Genomic DNA, 15013 nt, shown 5'->3' on the forward strand with positions numbered 1-15013 from the left:
CGTAGCTGTAAGTTAAAAGATGTCCGCCTCTGTTCATTCAGTTCAGCTGAGATTGTGGGATTGATGGGATGGAGTAGTAGGCCAGTGTTTCTCTGGCAGCTCAGCTCACTACGTTCTGGCTCCAGCTTTGCTTTTACTCTTTTAATCCTATTAGTGTTTTAATATGTAGCCTTTAATTGGATAAGGTGTACAAGAATAGCAGCTGTGGTGAAAAACGTGGAGATCAGGTACACTTAGTTTCTGGAGACACAACAAGAAACATGGTGGCTCGATGGTGGAACCTCACTTTATTTAAAGAGAGGCTCTGTGTTTTAGGACAGACTAGTATGCAAACAGCACTTCTCCATCTCATACTAAACGCCCACATCATGGCAAACACAGATCAGCCGTGTGGTTTTATTAGTGAATACATACATGTATCTGCAGAAATTAACTTACAACCTAAAGTAAGGCAATTTGTGTTTGGTACATTATTTCTTTGTTGTAACAATGCTTCTTGGTAATAAGTCTTATACTGTTGGAAAGCCTGTTTATTACCCTTTTAAATGATGCCTTATTTGTAAGGATCATGCATTTGTGGGATGAGCAGCAGAGCTGAGTATGTGGGTTGCGCCCATGAAAAATGTGCCAGATTTTCTCTGCCAATGTCAAACAGCTGATTCTGCCATTGACTCTTGTTGGGTGTTTGGTGGATTGGATTGTTGAAGGTTGAAGAAACAAGACATACTGACAATTTAACAACTTAACAATTTATTCATTTAACAAACAGGACCATTACTACAAGACCACCATTTGAAAATTGCAGCAGGCCACATAGTGATTTAATTTAATTTTCGATGAATTGCCCAGCCCTATCACTAACTGGTCACTTTTTCTGCCCTGTTTAAAATCTTTTATTTGATCCAGCAGTTTGATCTTCCAGATTAAAGCCTAAAAATACCTGGACATAACACACAATCATTGTTAAATGGTATCTGTTCATGCCACATCAAAGCAAAATGCATTTTCCAAATAATAATGGAATTTAGTGGCTAATTTGTTGCTTTGAATCCTGAATTTAGATTAGAGACTTTGTAATTAAGATGGTTAGACTAACAGGTCCTCTTATATGTGCTTGAGGCTACCGACTCTGCAGGAGTTTGACAGAACAAGCACATTTGAAAACAGGACTTTTATCCCTTTCTACTTTAGTGATTGGCTAATCTATGTGGCTACTTTGTAAAAATAGAGAAAGAGGGAATTATTGTACAAACAGAAAAATAGCATCCTTTAAATTCTGCATGCATGTGTATGGTAAACAGCAGATCATTTGTCTCAGCTTGTACTTAACCTTGGTGTACAGCCCCTTTAGCCGAGGCTGCTGTTTGTGTAGAGAGGACTTCCATAGTTAAGCAGTAGCTGCAACTGGTGCATTGCAGCACCTGGCCTACCCCAGCACACAGGAGCCTGTTGCGAGGGCTCGTTCACAACACAGAGACACAACATCAATCACAGCGACTCAACCAGCTCCACTGGCCTGCTATTTCTCACTGACCTTCTGCTGCTGCAGCCAACAGCTAAGCATATGATCCGTTTTCATGTGCAGACGTCACTCCTGCTTCTTAAACATTTACTTATTTGATTTGCTTTTTTTTCTGCCTTTGTCCTTGTGTGCCAGATTGGAACTTAAATCACTTTCTTTTGACATGTAAGGCACCTTTTTAGCAGAAATCTTGTTTTGGCATCATATAGTGCCATTTAACAACCTGCAGCAGAGCGATAACAGGAAACAGGCAGAGAAACCAGGATTGATATGCAGCAAAAATCCCTGCCAAACACAAAACTGTGATGGTGTGAGTCATGGCAGGTGCTTTGGCTCAGAGGCCACTGGGGCATCCCTGGGAAAACCATTTTACATCCCTGGATTGCATTCTGTTTCTCAGATATTGATACTGTATAATCTGGAGTCCATTTGATGGTTTTCACTTCCAGACGAGCGTCAGTGAGGCAGCTGTTAAGTCGTTGACCTTTCCCTCACCTTTGCTCAGTGTTGTTGCTCTTTTCTAACCACCTGTTCTCCAGGTGTTGCCTGGTAAGATTTTGGCTGCAGAGTCTGAAGTTTGGCCATGCAACATGCAAAGAGGAAGGAAATAACCTCCAACAAAGGGATGATGTGCATTCAGTTTCAGGGAATACTCTGTCATCTAACAGCATAAAAATGCTTTCGATCAGACTCAGTTACAGCAGGGGCCGTATTCTGAATTTGGGTCTAACCTGAGGGCCTAACTGGGTAAAAGTTTTCCATAAACTGTCCACCTCATCTTCACCGGAAACTAATTACAGGGAAAAAAAAAAATGTAACATAGATGATAAATGATTGAGATTTTTAAAAAGTCAAAAGTTAAAATAATAATCTTTAAAAGTTAAATTACTCAAGAAACAAATTTAATGAGTTTAAACAAGTCAAAGTAAGAGATAAAACTCAAAATTATGAGTTCTAAATGTCAAAGTATAAGATAAAATTGGGATAAAAAGAATTAAAATTTTGAATTGAAAAGATCAATATTTGAGATTAAAACTTTTATTTAGGAGTCGAAAATATCAAGATATGAGAAAAAAATTCTAAATCAAGAGTTTTCAATGTTAAAATGTGAGATAAAATTAAAAATATTGAGTTTTAAAGTTCCAAAGAGGAGCTAAAAATGTAAGATTTTAAATAGAAATGGTTCATGTTTATGATTAAAATTCAAAGTTAGGAGTTGAAAATGTCAAAATGTAAGATAGAATTCAGTTTCATGAGTTTAAAATGTCAAAATATGACTAAAAAATTAAAATTGTGAATCTAAATGTTCAAAATATGAGATAAAAGTCCAAATTATGAGTTCAAATGTCAAAATACAAAATAAAATTCATAACCATGAGTTTTAATGGTCAAAAGATGGGATTAAAAAAATGAAAATTTTGAATTGAAAAGATCAATATTTGGGATTAGAACTTATATTTAGGAGTTGAAAATATCAAGATACGAGAAAAAATTCAATATCAAGAGTTTAGAAGGTAAAAATATGAGATAAAGTTCAAAATCAAGAGTTTTCGTTGTTAAAATATGAGATAAAACCAAAATATTGAGTTTAAAAGGTCCAAAGATGAGCTAAAAATGTAAGATTTTAAATAGAAAAGGATAATGTTTGCGATTAAAATTCAAAGTAAGGAGTTTAAAATGTCAAAATGTAAGATAAAATTCAATTTCATGAGTGTGAAATGTCAAAATGTGACTTAAAAATTAAAATTCTGAATCTAAATAATTAAAATATGAGATAAAAGTCAAAACCATGAGTTTGAAAGGTCAAAAGATGGAATAAAAAAATGAAAATTTTGAATTGAAAAGATCAGTATTTGAGATTAGAACTTATATTTAGGAGTTGAAAATATCAAGATATGAGAAACAATTCTAAATCAACAGTTTAAAAGGTGAAAATATGAGATAAAATTCTAAACCAAGAGTTTTCACTGTTGAAATATGTGATAAAATTGAAAAATTTTGAGTTTTAAAGTTTTAAAGGTGAGCTTTTAAACAGAAAGGTTAATGTTTGAGATTAAAATTCAAAGTTAGGATTTGAAAGTGTCAAAATGTAAGATAAAATTCAATTTCATGAGTTTGAAATGTCAAAATATTAGTCAAAAATTAAAATTGTGAATCTTAATAATCAAAATATGAGATAAAAGTCAAAATCATGATTTGACAAGGTCAAAATATGATAAAAAGCCAAAACTAAACTTTTAAGTCATAACTGTGAGATGCAAAACGAAATGAAAGCTCAAATTTCTTCTCCCACATTCCTGACTTTTTATCAGATTATTTGAACTCTTTACTATTTCTAATTCTTCTGACTTAACAGGGATATTTTCAATCATCAAGGTTCATTTTACATTGTTATACTGGAGGAAATCTGCAGACCTCATACTGGTGGGCCAGTTATAATAAAATATGATATGATCTGGTGGGCCAGGCATAACTGAACCATGGGCCGGATTTGGTCCCCGGGCCTCGAGTTTGACACCCCTGGCATAGATTTATGAGGTCATATTTCCGTAAACCCTCACCTGACCTGGAAGTACCTTTTATTCTCCTCCCAGGGCCAAATTTAGATCCAATTAAGATGCTGCTGTTAAATAATTCAGTTTCCCTTTATAAGCAGAAGATGAAACACCTGTCTGCATGTTTTTGAAAGCCGGTTTTCAAAGTGGTCACCATGCAACCTTGGCTAATTATTCTAAGTCTATCTAACTTCCAAAATTGCCAAGCTCTTTCTTGTCTTTCCAGGAATGTGTTTACTACATCCTATTGTGGACCTAAACAGTATGTGATAATCACAGGCTTCTCAGTAGGAAGTTTCCTGCTTAAGCAGTAGGCACCACTGTCTAATCTCCAGTTGCTGCCTGGATCCACACACCCTTTTGCCACCACTCTAATCCAATAAAGCCCCTATGCTGCTGTGACGTCCTGCATAACAGAGCAGGGAAAGCCAACCCATGACCCCCCCCCCCCAGTGACTTAATGACTACGTGGTGGCTTGTTATTTTTAGCCCTGGAGCACATGTTAAGGAGGCCGACTATGAGGAGATGATAGTAGGAGGAAGAAAAGTTTGCTCTGAAGCCAAGTGGATCATTAAAATAACACGAGCTGTAATGCAAGATTCAAGTGAAACATGAGTGAGAAAGTGCTAAGAGTAAGGTGAGAATAAGAGAGCAGAGAAAGTTGACAGTGTGACTTTGAAGAGCGTGTCAGCCTCCTTCTGTTTCCTCTTGACATGATGCAGAAGAAATGCTGCATGCAGATAGTGGAAGAGGGGGCAGGCTGCAACTGGGGCATATCCGACAGGAGCTCTGGTTACCGTACCTCTGACACGGCATTTTGTTGTTGTTGATGCCCCCCCCTTCCCTTCATTCCTCAGACCGTCTCTCTGTTTTTAAAGTTTATCTATAGATGTGGAAGCTATGCTAGGCCTGCCCTGACCTCATAGCACTAGACGCCGCTACTACAGCACGCAAAAGAATGCCACCTTAAACCCAGCGGGTCACATGAACGCAACCTGAGAGTCTGGGAATACTGTTGACTTTGGAGTTTTATGGTAGTGCTCTCTTGGCAGCGCTAATTTAGACATATCAATTAAAACACCAGGAAAGGGAAATGTGAACCGCAGGAACTTTGTTTGCTAGATCATTTATTTCTGTAATATATATTGAAATATGAAAAAATAAGGGAAGTTGATCAAATAAATGCAGCGAGTTTCAATAGGCTTAAATAAAGGTAACTGACTTTTGAGTTTTGGAAACATGATTGAATTATTTGGGACTTTGAGTCTATTTTTTATGCTTTAGTATGCAAAAATAAATGTGATACAAAATGCAACTCTTTGATCGTCTTATTGCAGTGGTTTTGAACCTCTTATCCAACAAATTGCTGTCAAAAATCAATGTTGGTTTAAATTAATGTTGAATAATTAATCTAAACAGTTGCAGTCAGTTTTTGTAGAAGTTTTTTGCACATGACGTCACGCAGCTGCAGAGAACTCCTCTTAGAGGGCAAGAGAGGATTCCCACTGGGGCTGGGCGGTAGAGCCTAGAATTTATTTTCAATATATTTTTGTTATATCCTGGTACACGATATATATTGCGGTATTTTGAAAGGTCCTTTAGGTAGCTGTATAAAGTTTAATTCAACCTTAAATTACACCAGTTTGGTGATTTGAATAAACTGTTTATTGGGTTTTTCATAAAATTCTAAGGGTAAAAATCTATCTAAAGTCAACTTTTATCACACTGTTTTATCACATTTTTTTATTTTCAGGGAACTGTTCATTTGAAGAGAGTCAGACTTTTAAAGCTCAGTTTAAACTAGGCATGGGTGATTTGGCCAAAAAATCTAATCCCCAATTTTCTTAAAAAAAAAAAAAAGAAAAAATTAGATTTACGATTTTAAACAATTTTTCTTATCCTTGTTTAAAAAACACACAAATGACCAAAAAAAGTAAAGGCATGTTTTTCTTTTATTTTGTTAATTAAATGTAACAAATACTAACTAGATTTTCCTCTTGGTAACAGTAAGCTGTACTTTGGTCTCAAAAATGCTCCTTTTTACTGCAAGGAGAGTTAACATCAACACAAAAGGCTGCAGTTATTTGCAGAAACCTGTGATGGCATACAGAGTTCATGTCTGGGCATAACATAAAAAAAGTTTTTTTATATATTTTTTATAGTTTTAGGTTTCACTTCTGTAATGCTGAGGTGAGGTGAGTCGACAGTTGAGTGAGATGTTGACACACGTTTGCTGTGCTGCTTCCTTTAGTTGCCACAGCTTTTAAACAAATATTGCAGCGTGCTGTAGTGTGTTCATGGTCCGGAGCTGCAAACCCGAACCAGGTCCAAACAGCTGACGAATATATAGAGTTCTTATGGGAAACTCAGCATTTGCGTCAGTAGCCATGCTGTTGTTTGTGCGTCTCTGTGGGGGAGGGTGTAAACTACGGGAGCCCCAGGGGGAGAGAAAGAGGAGCGCGGAGGAATATCGGAAAATCTAGATTTTCATTTTTTTAATCCGTCCTAACAAAAAAAATTCCAATTAATCGATAAAACCGATATATCGCACAAGCTAGCTTAAACCAGTGGTAGTTTTTATTTCTTCAAAATTTGAGGTTTAATGTTGCAGCAAAAAGAAGGGAACTTGTTCACAAGAATCATGACTGACATTAACTTTGTCACGTTTGCTCGGAGAGGGGTGGGGGGGCCTGACCTCAATGGACATAAGTCAACTCGTCACATCATTTATGGATTATATCGCCATCACAATTGCAAATTTTTCTATAATCCATTATAATTGCAATTCCAAATTATCAGCAATTCATGCAGCACTATTTTAGAGAGCACAGATGAGTAGAGGAATGCCAGGACAGGAGGAGACAGCCATGTTTTTGTGGGAGTTGTTGGACTGATAACTAGGGCTGAACGATGTGCAAAAATAATCTAATTGCAATTTTTTCCTGCAATATTGCAATTGGAATTTGAAATGCGATTATTTAGGTTCCCCATTTAAGCTCTTCCCATTTTTATCCCATTTTATCCTTTTAAGGCTATCTTTTGCCATTTAATACCACTTTTTCTCTACTTTTTTACCCATTTTGACACTTTTTTGCAACTTTTTACCCATTTTTTTGCCCTTTTATCCCATTTTTGCCCCTTTTCACCCTTTTTCTCTGCATTTTCACCAATTAAGCTACTTATTGGTATTAAATACCACTTTTTTTCCTAGTTTTTTCCCATTTTAGCCAATCTTGACTGCTTTTTGCCCATTTTAGTCACTATTTACTCATTTTTCTCCACAGTTTTGCCACTTTTGTACTATTTTATGCCAACAGTAACTCATTTTTTGTCACTTCTCACCCATTTATGCTATTTTCTGACCATTTTTCCACTGTTCCTCCCAATTTTCGCCCCTTTTCACCCATTTTTTTTGCCTTTTGACCATTTTTCCCACCTTTTACTTGCTACTTAACCCATTTTTGCCGCTTTTCAGCACTTAGATTGTAGAGCTGTGAAAAAATATCGATATGGCAATATATCGCGATACTTTGACATCCGATACAATATCGATACTTCAACTCTTAATAACGATTTTTTGGTAAAAAATAAAAATTCATATTTTAGCTGAGTAAAATACGACTTGCTCACACGTTTGTGTGAGCACAAACAGCGAGTTAAAGAAAGGAAATGCTGTTTGCAAGCTCTGTCTTGCTGCCGTGAAATATAGCAGGAACACCACCAACGTATTGTGCAATTTACATATACATCATTGCGATATTTTTCTTAGTTAACTGTGTAGAATATCACAATATATCACAATATCGTGATATCCTGATACATATCGTGATACTATCGTATCGTGACCAAAGTATCGTGATGCGTATCGTATCGTGAGGTTCTTGCCTATACTCACCCCTATTAGATTGTGGCTCTTGGCAAAGGTAGAGCAGGGCTGAGTAACACTGATATAAAGTATACAAAAAGAGAAGAAGATTGTATCAAGCTGGTATTTTGACACTTTTCAGGTTCAAGAAATATTGCACTGTCAGCGATTTGAAAATTGCAGCATGCCATATTGCGATTTAATCTAATTTGTGATTAATTGCCCAGCCCTACTGATAACCTGTACTTTATCTGACCTACAGAGATTCTGTTGTGCGTTTATTTTCCACCCTACAGCGCTTTAAGCTGCTCCAAGCTAGAGGCTTTTTTCTAAACCCAGCTCCTGCCAGCATCATGGAAAAGCCTGCATGCTAACACGAGTAACAGGTGACTGAGATGTTTGAGACTTTTGCTCTGGAGGAAAAGTAGGACGCACACAAAGCACCCTGCCAATCAAAGAAATCAAATATTTGTGTGTGGTTTTAAAATACTAGGAGAAGTGTATGCTACACGCTACGCATCCCTGCAGCCTACATGCAGCTCTTTCATCTGTTCCTTCAGCCAGCAGAGCTCCGGCCCACTGGGTTGAAGTAGGTGGGAGCAGAGCCGTGCTGCCTCTTCTAGAGATCGAGTGTTACCCAGACAAGAAGAGTTTGTTTTGTATATTGTCCCAGTTAGACATGTTTTTCGCCCAGTGCTAGTATTTTAGTGAGAATCTTTTACACACTAGTTCAGGTTTAAAACCTAGATTGACTGAGTATCAGTTTGTAGGCTAAGCTGAGCAGAAAAAACAAATAAATCTCCAAAAATAGAGCCTCACATGTACAGTACCTCTGTCATTACACAGCTGATCCACACAGATAAGTCCTAACTACTCTGGCTAGCAGGATGTAACTCTTGGCAGGAAATTCCCAGCTCTAATCACAACACATTTCCAGGAACATTTTCAGAGGCTGCTGCTGAAATGTGAGCTTTGAAATGTCTCTTTACGTAATCAGACCATGGACGTCTACTGGCTGCTTTGGGTGTGGATTCTTCTTTAACTTGGCTGGGGTTGGATGGAAACATATTGTTTGTCAGAATCACTGAAGCTGAGGAAGCTCTTGTCAGGATCGGTGTTGATTTGTCCACAGACAGCTTATCAGAAGTGCAGGTTCCTGTGTGTGAATCAGGCTGTTCACACTCTGCAGGTGATTCCCTGTTTTATTATATAACAGGGTTTCTCTTCAAGCCGGCATTTCACTGTGAAGAGAATAATAAGAGACGTATTGTCAGTGACATGTCATTTGGCAATCCCACTGTTCTATTTTCTACAGCACCTTCTCACTCCATTAAGATAATGATTTGAGCATTACACTGCTATCAGAGTGTGGCTCCTGATCTGAGGCACACTGATAATTACAGACAGTGTCTTCCCAATGCTCCGCGTAGGCTGTAACGACTGGGACAGATACATTGTGTATTACATTATAGAGAAAAATAAAAACATTTACTGTGTTGAACTGCCTTTGCAGATCTTTTGAAACCCATTACATTGACTGGTTTAATCTAATATTGCTTTGGTTATGATATAGAATGATTTATTGCTTATGTTTGTTGGAAAATATATAAGATGAGGAACTTAAGGAATAATTGCATATCAAATCACAATTGCAATATTGAAGAAAAAATTGCAATTAGATTACTTTCCCATATCGTTCAGCCCTAGACTAGACCACTTCAAAACCTTCATTTTGTTTTCCTAAACCATTCAAGCTTGAGCTTGAGGTCCCAGACCATCCCACTACCACCACCATGTTTGACTGTTGGTCTGATGTTCTTTTTATCAAATGCTGTGTTAGTTTTACTCCAGATGGCGTTGGAACTCTCCCATGATGCCATTTTTGCCCAGTCTCTTTCTGATTGTTGAATCATGAACTCTGACCTTAATTGAGTCAGTGAGGCCTGCAGGTCTTTAGATGTTGTTCTGGGTTCTTCTGAGACCCCCTGGATGAGTCGTCCATGCACGCTTGGAGTCATTTTGGTAGGCCGGCCACTCCTGGGAAGGTTCACCACTGTTTTAAGTTTTCCCAGTTTGTGGATAATGGCTCTCACTGTGGTTGTCTGGAGTCCCAAAGCCTTGAAAATGTCTTTGTAACCTCTCCCAGACTGATAGATGTTGGTGACTTTGTTTCTCATCTGTTCTTAAATCTCTTTGCATGACGCCATGATATGTTGGAGGTCTTTTAGCCTACTTCACTTTGTCTGACAGCTTCTATTTAAGGGATTTCTGTGTTGGTTAACTGTGGTTAATCACAGTCAATTCATGATAACAGGACTTTATTCACATAGGGTCAGGTAAATTTCAGGTTCTCTATGTCTAATATTGAATTTTGTTTGATGAACTGAAACATTTAAGTGCAGCAAATATGCTAAAAAATAAGAAACCAGGAACGGGAGGAATACTTTTTCACAGCACTGTAATATATATCTGATCTTCAAGGTCAGCCGCAGTCTCCTAGTTTAACTCTGAGTGAAAAAAGACTTTCCTCTCCTCTTTTAAGACTCTATTGTCTCCTTTGGGGGCTTCTTGACACAAACCAACTCAACAACTTCAAAACAGCTTTTCATCTTCCTTCTATGTGTGCTCAAAGCAGCAGATTTTCTCTCTCATACATTGTGTTTTCCTCCCACTCTGCAGGATATGAAAAGACAGAGGACACATCAGAAAAGACGTCCTTAGCTGACCAAGAAGATGCCCGACTGATATACCTCAATCAGCCGCAGTTCACCAAGTTCTGCAGCAATCGGGTCAGGTAAGGAGAAATGAATAAAAAATGTTATTCTTCTGGAGGAAATCTATATTTTTTGCTCTAATGGCTCTTATTAAGTGGCAGACAGAGTGGTAGTCCAGCAGCGTTAACATGGTGCTGCCCAGATGAATTTGAAGTGTGTCTCATACCACAGATACCTTAAACCGCCAGTCTGGCGTGTCAGGTTTTAAAGCAACAGTAACCCTTTTTAGTGGCATTTCCTCTGCTTGGGTGGTAGGTTAACCCGATACTTGAATTGCAAATCAATCAGCTGTCACCTGTCCACACTGCCTGCCCTCATAGTAAAGTTAGTGTGGCCCACATTTATGGCGGCACTAGATCGTCCATGCAGCAGCACCTAGGCAGCAGCAGAGCTGCAGGATCGTGTTCAGTGGTGGTCTGTGTGGCCACAACTTCAAAACAAAGATGCGTAGGCGTACTCTGTTTCTTGCACCTCTTTAAATCAGGATGTTCTGATTTTTGGAGATTTTTTTATGTGGCAAACAAAAGAGGATAGAATAGATCAGTGTTACTCAACCCTGCTCAACCAAAGAGCCAAATTGTTGAAAAATACCTTTGCAAGAGCCACAATCTAAGTGGTGAAAAGTGGCAAAAATAGGTTAAAGTGGCAATAAAAATAAGTTAAAGGTGGCAAAATGGTCAAAAAGCAGCAAGAAAGGGTGAAAAGAGGAAAAATCGGCATAAAATGCCAAATACTGGGTGAAAAGGGACAAAAATGGGGGAGAAAATGTGGCAAAAAAGGGTAGAAAGTGGCAAAATATGGGTGAGAAGGGGCAAAAGATGTGTTACAGGTGGCAAAAATCGTCAAAAAGTGATAAAAACATGACAAAATGAGTGGAAAGTGACTAAAAAGGAGCAAAGGCAGCAAATAGTGGTAGAATGTGCAACAAAACAGCAAAGAGTGGCATAAAGTTGGGAAACAAGTGGCATTTAATGGCAAAAGGCTGCTTAAACAGGTGAAAAGTGGCAAAAATGGAGAGAAAATGCAAATAGTAAAAAGCAGGATAAAAGAGTCAATAAGTGGCAAAAAAAACTGACAAAAGTGGAAATAAAGCAGTAAAAATTGATTAAAAGTGGCAGAAAACTGCAAATAAGTTTAAAAGTTGACAATTAAAGCCAACTGTATAAGTGTGAGAAACAAACTGTGACTTGCAATGGATAATTTCTGAGGTCAGACTTTCCCTTTATTTAAGGCTTTCAGGGGAAAAAATATTTCAACTTAAGACATTAAAGAGCCACAAATCCTCCAGAGCCACGCGTTATCACTGGAATAGGACCTCTGTGGGGATTACTGCAGAAGTCATCAAAATATTCACTTAAACATTAACTAAGCAATGTCTGCCAACTATTTTATAAGTAGTTTTCACAGTTTACCTCACTATGCTGCCCTTTTAACCCTACATTAACCTCCAAGTCACAGGTGGAAATAAAACAAACTTAGCATGCATGAAACTCTTACTTAAATGAGACCAATGCAGAGAATTGAGAATCCTTAAGCTTTAAAACTTAAAAAAAAAACATATTTTTCAATGAAAGCACTGTCCATAAAGGTGACTGAGAAACACTGGCCCTCTTTGGCCCATGTGTAAAGCAGGCTGACCTACAGATAATCCTGTATTCTTAAACTGACTGTTTAGTGGAAACCGTGAGTTTTGTGTGGTTTTAACCCAGGTAACCGCCATGACTGCACCCTCAGCCGTATGGAAATTAAGAGTTACCTGCAAGAATTGTTTCAGCAGCGGTGCTTTAGTCCAGATCTGCCAGCCTGGCCCTTTTTATCCTGTAGTTCCTCTTGGAGGAGTGCAGTGCTTTTAGCATTAAAGGTCAGGCTGGTTGGGTCAGGCCGTCCTCTGTCAAGGAATATTACCGTTAGCATTCCTGCTGCATGAGCAGCTTGAGATGTGTATGTGCTTACCCAGACAGCTATACACTGAACAGGAATAATAAATGAGAAATGCGACTGTGCCTATAGTTTTCCTATTTGTTAGGTCAGCTTCATGTATTAATATGATTTTAAAAACATAGACGTGAGCAGTTTAAAAAATTGCAGAGTATCAGTTTCACTGCAGTTTGATACCTTGAATTATTTGACTGCAAGATTAAAGATTCTGAATTTTAGGGATGTATGCTCTGCTAATTCCAAACCGATAAACATACATGCACACCCTTTTATAGTATAAAACACCAAATGTGTCCTGGGCAAAGAGAGGCTAAGAGTAGACAGCCTGGTAGTTGTTTTACATTTTAGCCTCATTGTTTGTTTACTGTCATGTGATAATAATGATGCACAAATGTTAGATTTAGGGCAGGAAGTGAAGAACAGCCATGAAGGATGTATGGGAATAGAGAGAAGTTAGTACATTAAAGCTCTTAATTGACCTGTACGCCAAAGTTATCATCAGAAAACGTCTACATCCACGGAGAACAATCCCTCTACTTATTTGAAGGGATTTTCCCCCAACAGTTGAACAAATTTATCTGGCATGGAGTTAAGCAGTATCACAAATGACTCTGTCCTGCAGACCTCCAACTACACACCCAGACAGATGAAGGGAGACAAGAGTCTTGGACTGAGCTAAGAGGCTAGCTGAGTACCTTTATTACCCACGCCGATGAAGTCGGCAGGGGGTTATGTAAAGGGTTCCATATCTTTGTTTCTTTGTTTGTATGTGTACAAGATAACTTGAGAACGGAAAGTCGGATCTTCACCAAACTTTCAGAGAAAATTGGGATAGTGACAGGGAAGAATTGATTAGATTTTGGTGATGAACCGCGCACCCGTTCGGGGTTTTTTTTGGACTTCAAAATTTTGAACACTGTAGTAATCAATGGGAGCGTAAGTTCCTTGGTGGGGCTGCTTAGGCGTAGGTCTGCTGCCTCAGATGGCCATTCTAGTCACTTTTGTCACCCCTGTTTTGCCATAAACATGCTTTTAGAGGAAACACTGATAATCTATTAACAAAATAAACCTTTTGAGGTAAATGACCGGGTAATGATGTGCTATACATGAACAAGCCTGTTCGTCACAGTGGCTCTTTAATGTGCACCACAGTAGTTAGGTCCTGTTTGAGTTGTCTGCATTTTTGTCTTTATTTAATTCACCTTTAAAACACCAAAGTGGTGCAAAATGAAGAACTGTTTGGAAGCCAAAAGACTGGCTCTTATTTCTGAGCTGAGCCAAATTATCGCATTAAGCAGCGTGTGATTTCACTCGTCCAGGCTTTAGACGGAGGTGTTTGATTGCTGATGTTTCTCTGAGCTTTAAAAACATTTAGCACAGTCATAAAAAGCACAAAAAGCTTTATTTTGACAGTGTTTCTCTATGCAGAATCACTTTCTACCCCCTGTCTGGAGTTGTCCACTGAAAACATCCTGTTTAAGATCCAATCCAATCCAGTCCACTTTATTTATATTGCACATTTTATAAACTGAACATTTCCAAAATGCTTCACAAAACAACATTTAAAAACAAAACAATTGTTCTACCAGTGCTCAAAATAAAACCAGTTAAACCAAGAGACTATACTAAAACAATAGATAGTAGCTTAAAACAATAAATATAAATACAAAATATATATATTAAAAAAAAGATAAAAACAATAGAAATAAAAAAAATAATGAAGAGACACAGGAGACCACACAACTCAAGTGGTGTTGAAAGCTAAAGAATTAAAATGGGTCTAAAGACGAGACTTAAAACACTCCACTGTGGGGGCTGATCGGACGTGGGTGGGCAGAGCGTTCCAGAGTTTAGGACCGCCCACAGAAAACAGCTTAAAATCACCATGAAACACACAAACACTGGCAGAGCCAAGTGGCGAACCAGACACCATCTTGCCCTGATCAGGACTCTCTTTTGGCCTCTTTAAGGCTAGACCAACAGACCAGCGTCATCTGAAGTCTGTCTTCATTCATCATCATTGCTCACTCTTTAAAGCCTGTTTAAATGACTGATATGTGTGAATTTGTTCATCCTCATTCTTTAAATTTTGTGTTTTAGAGACAGAAGTTTTAGGTTTGGGCTACATTTAAATACTGGCATTGATATTGTATCTATCTGCATAAGTTATTTTGTAAATATTGTCAAAATCCACATTCTACAGTGACAGCTCCCCTTTATAGGATGTATTTTGTCAAGCTCTTCTTTGTCCTTGTAGTTTTCTGAGCTCCAAATGTCCCCAAACATCACCTGGGGGCTCTAAGGCACATCAGGCTGCTCTAAAGATCTAATTTGTTCAAGAGGATTGGTGGCTGTCTC

General features: G+C 38.0%; 1 protein-coding gene across 5 annotated transcripts in view; it reads left to right on the forward strand.

Annotated features, from left to right (window-relative positions):
- LOC121516250 (phospholipid-transporting ATPase IA) overlaps positions 1 to 15013 on the forward strand; it is a 215726-nt gene that overhangs the window by 25107 nt on the left and 175606 nt on the right. For all 5 annotated transcript variants that reach the window (XM_041797431.1, XM_041797433.1, XM_041797432.1 and 2 more), the window contains exon 2: positions 10623 to 10737. In XM_041797431.1, coding sequence (XP_041653365.1) covers positions 10623 to 10737 — 115 coding nt within the window. The remainder of the gene's footprint in view (positions 1 to 10622; positions 10738 to 15013) is intronic.

The sequence above is a fragment of the Cheilinus undulatus genome, linkage group 10 (assembly GCF_018320785.1).
Source record: "Cheilinus undulatus linkage group 10, ASM1832078v1, whole genome shotgun sequence".
Classification (NCBI taxonomy): Eukaryota; Metazoa; Chordata; class Actinopteri; order Labriformes; family Labridae; genus Cheilinus; species Cheilinus undulatus.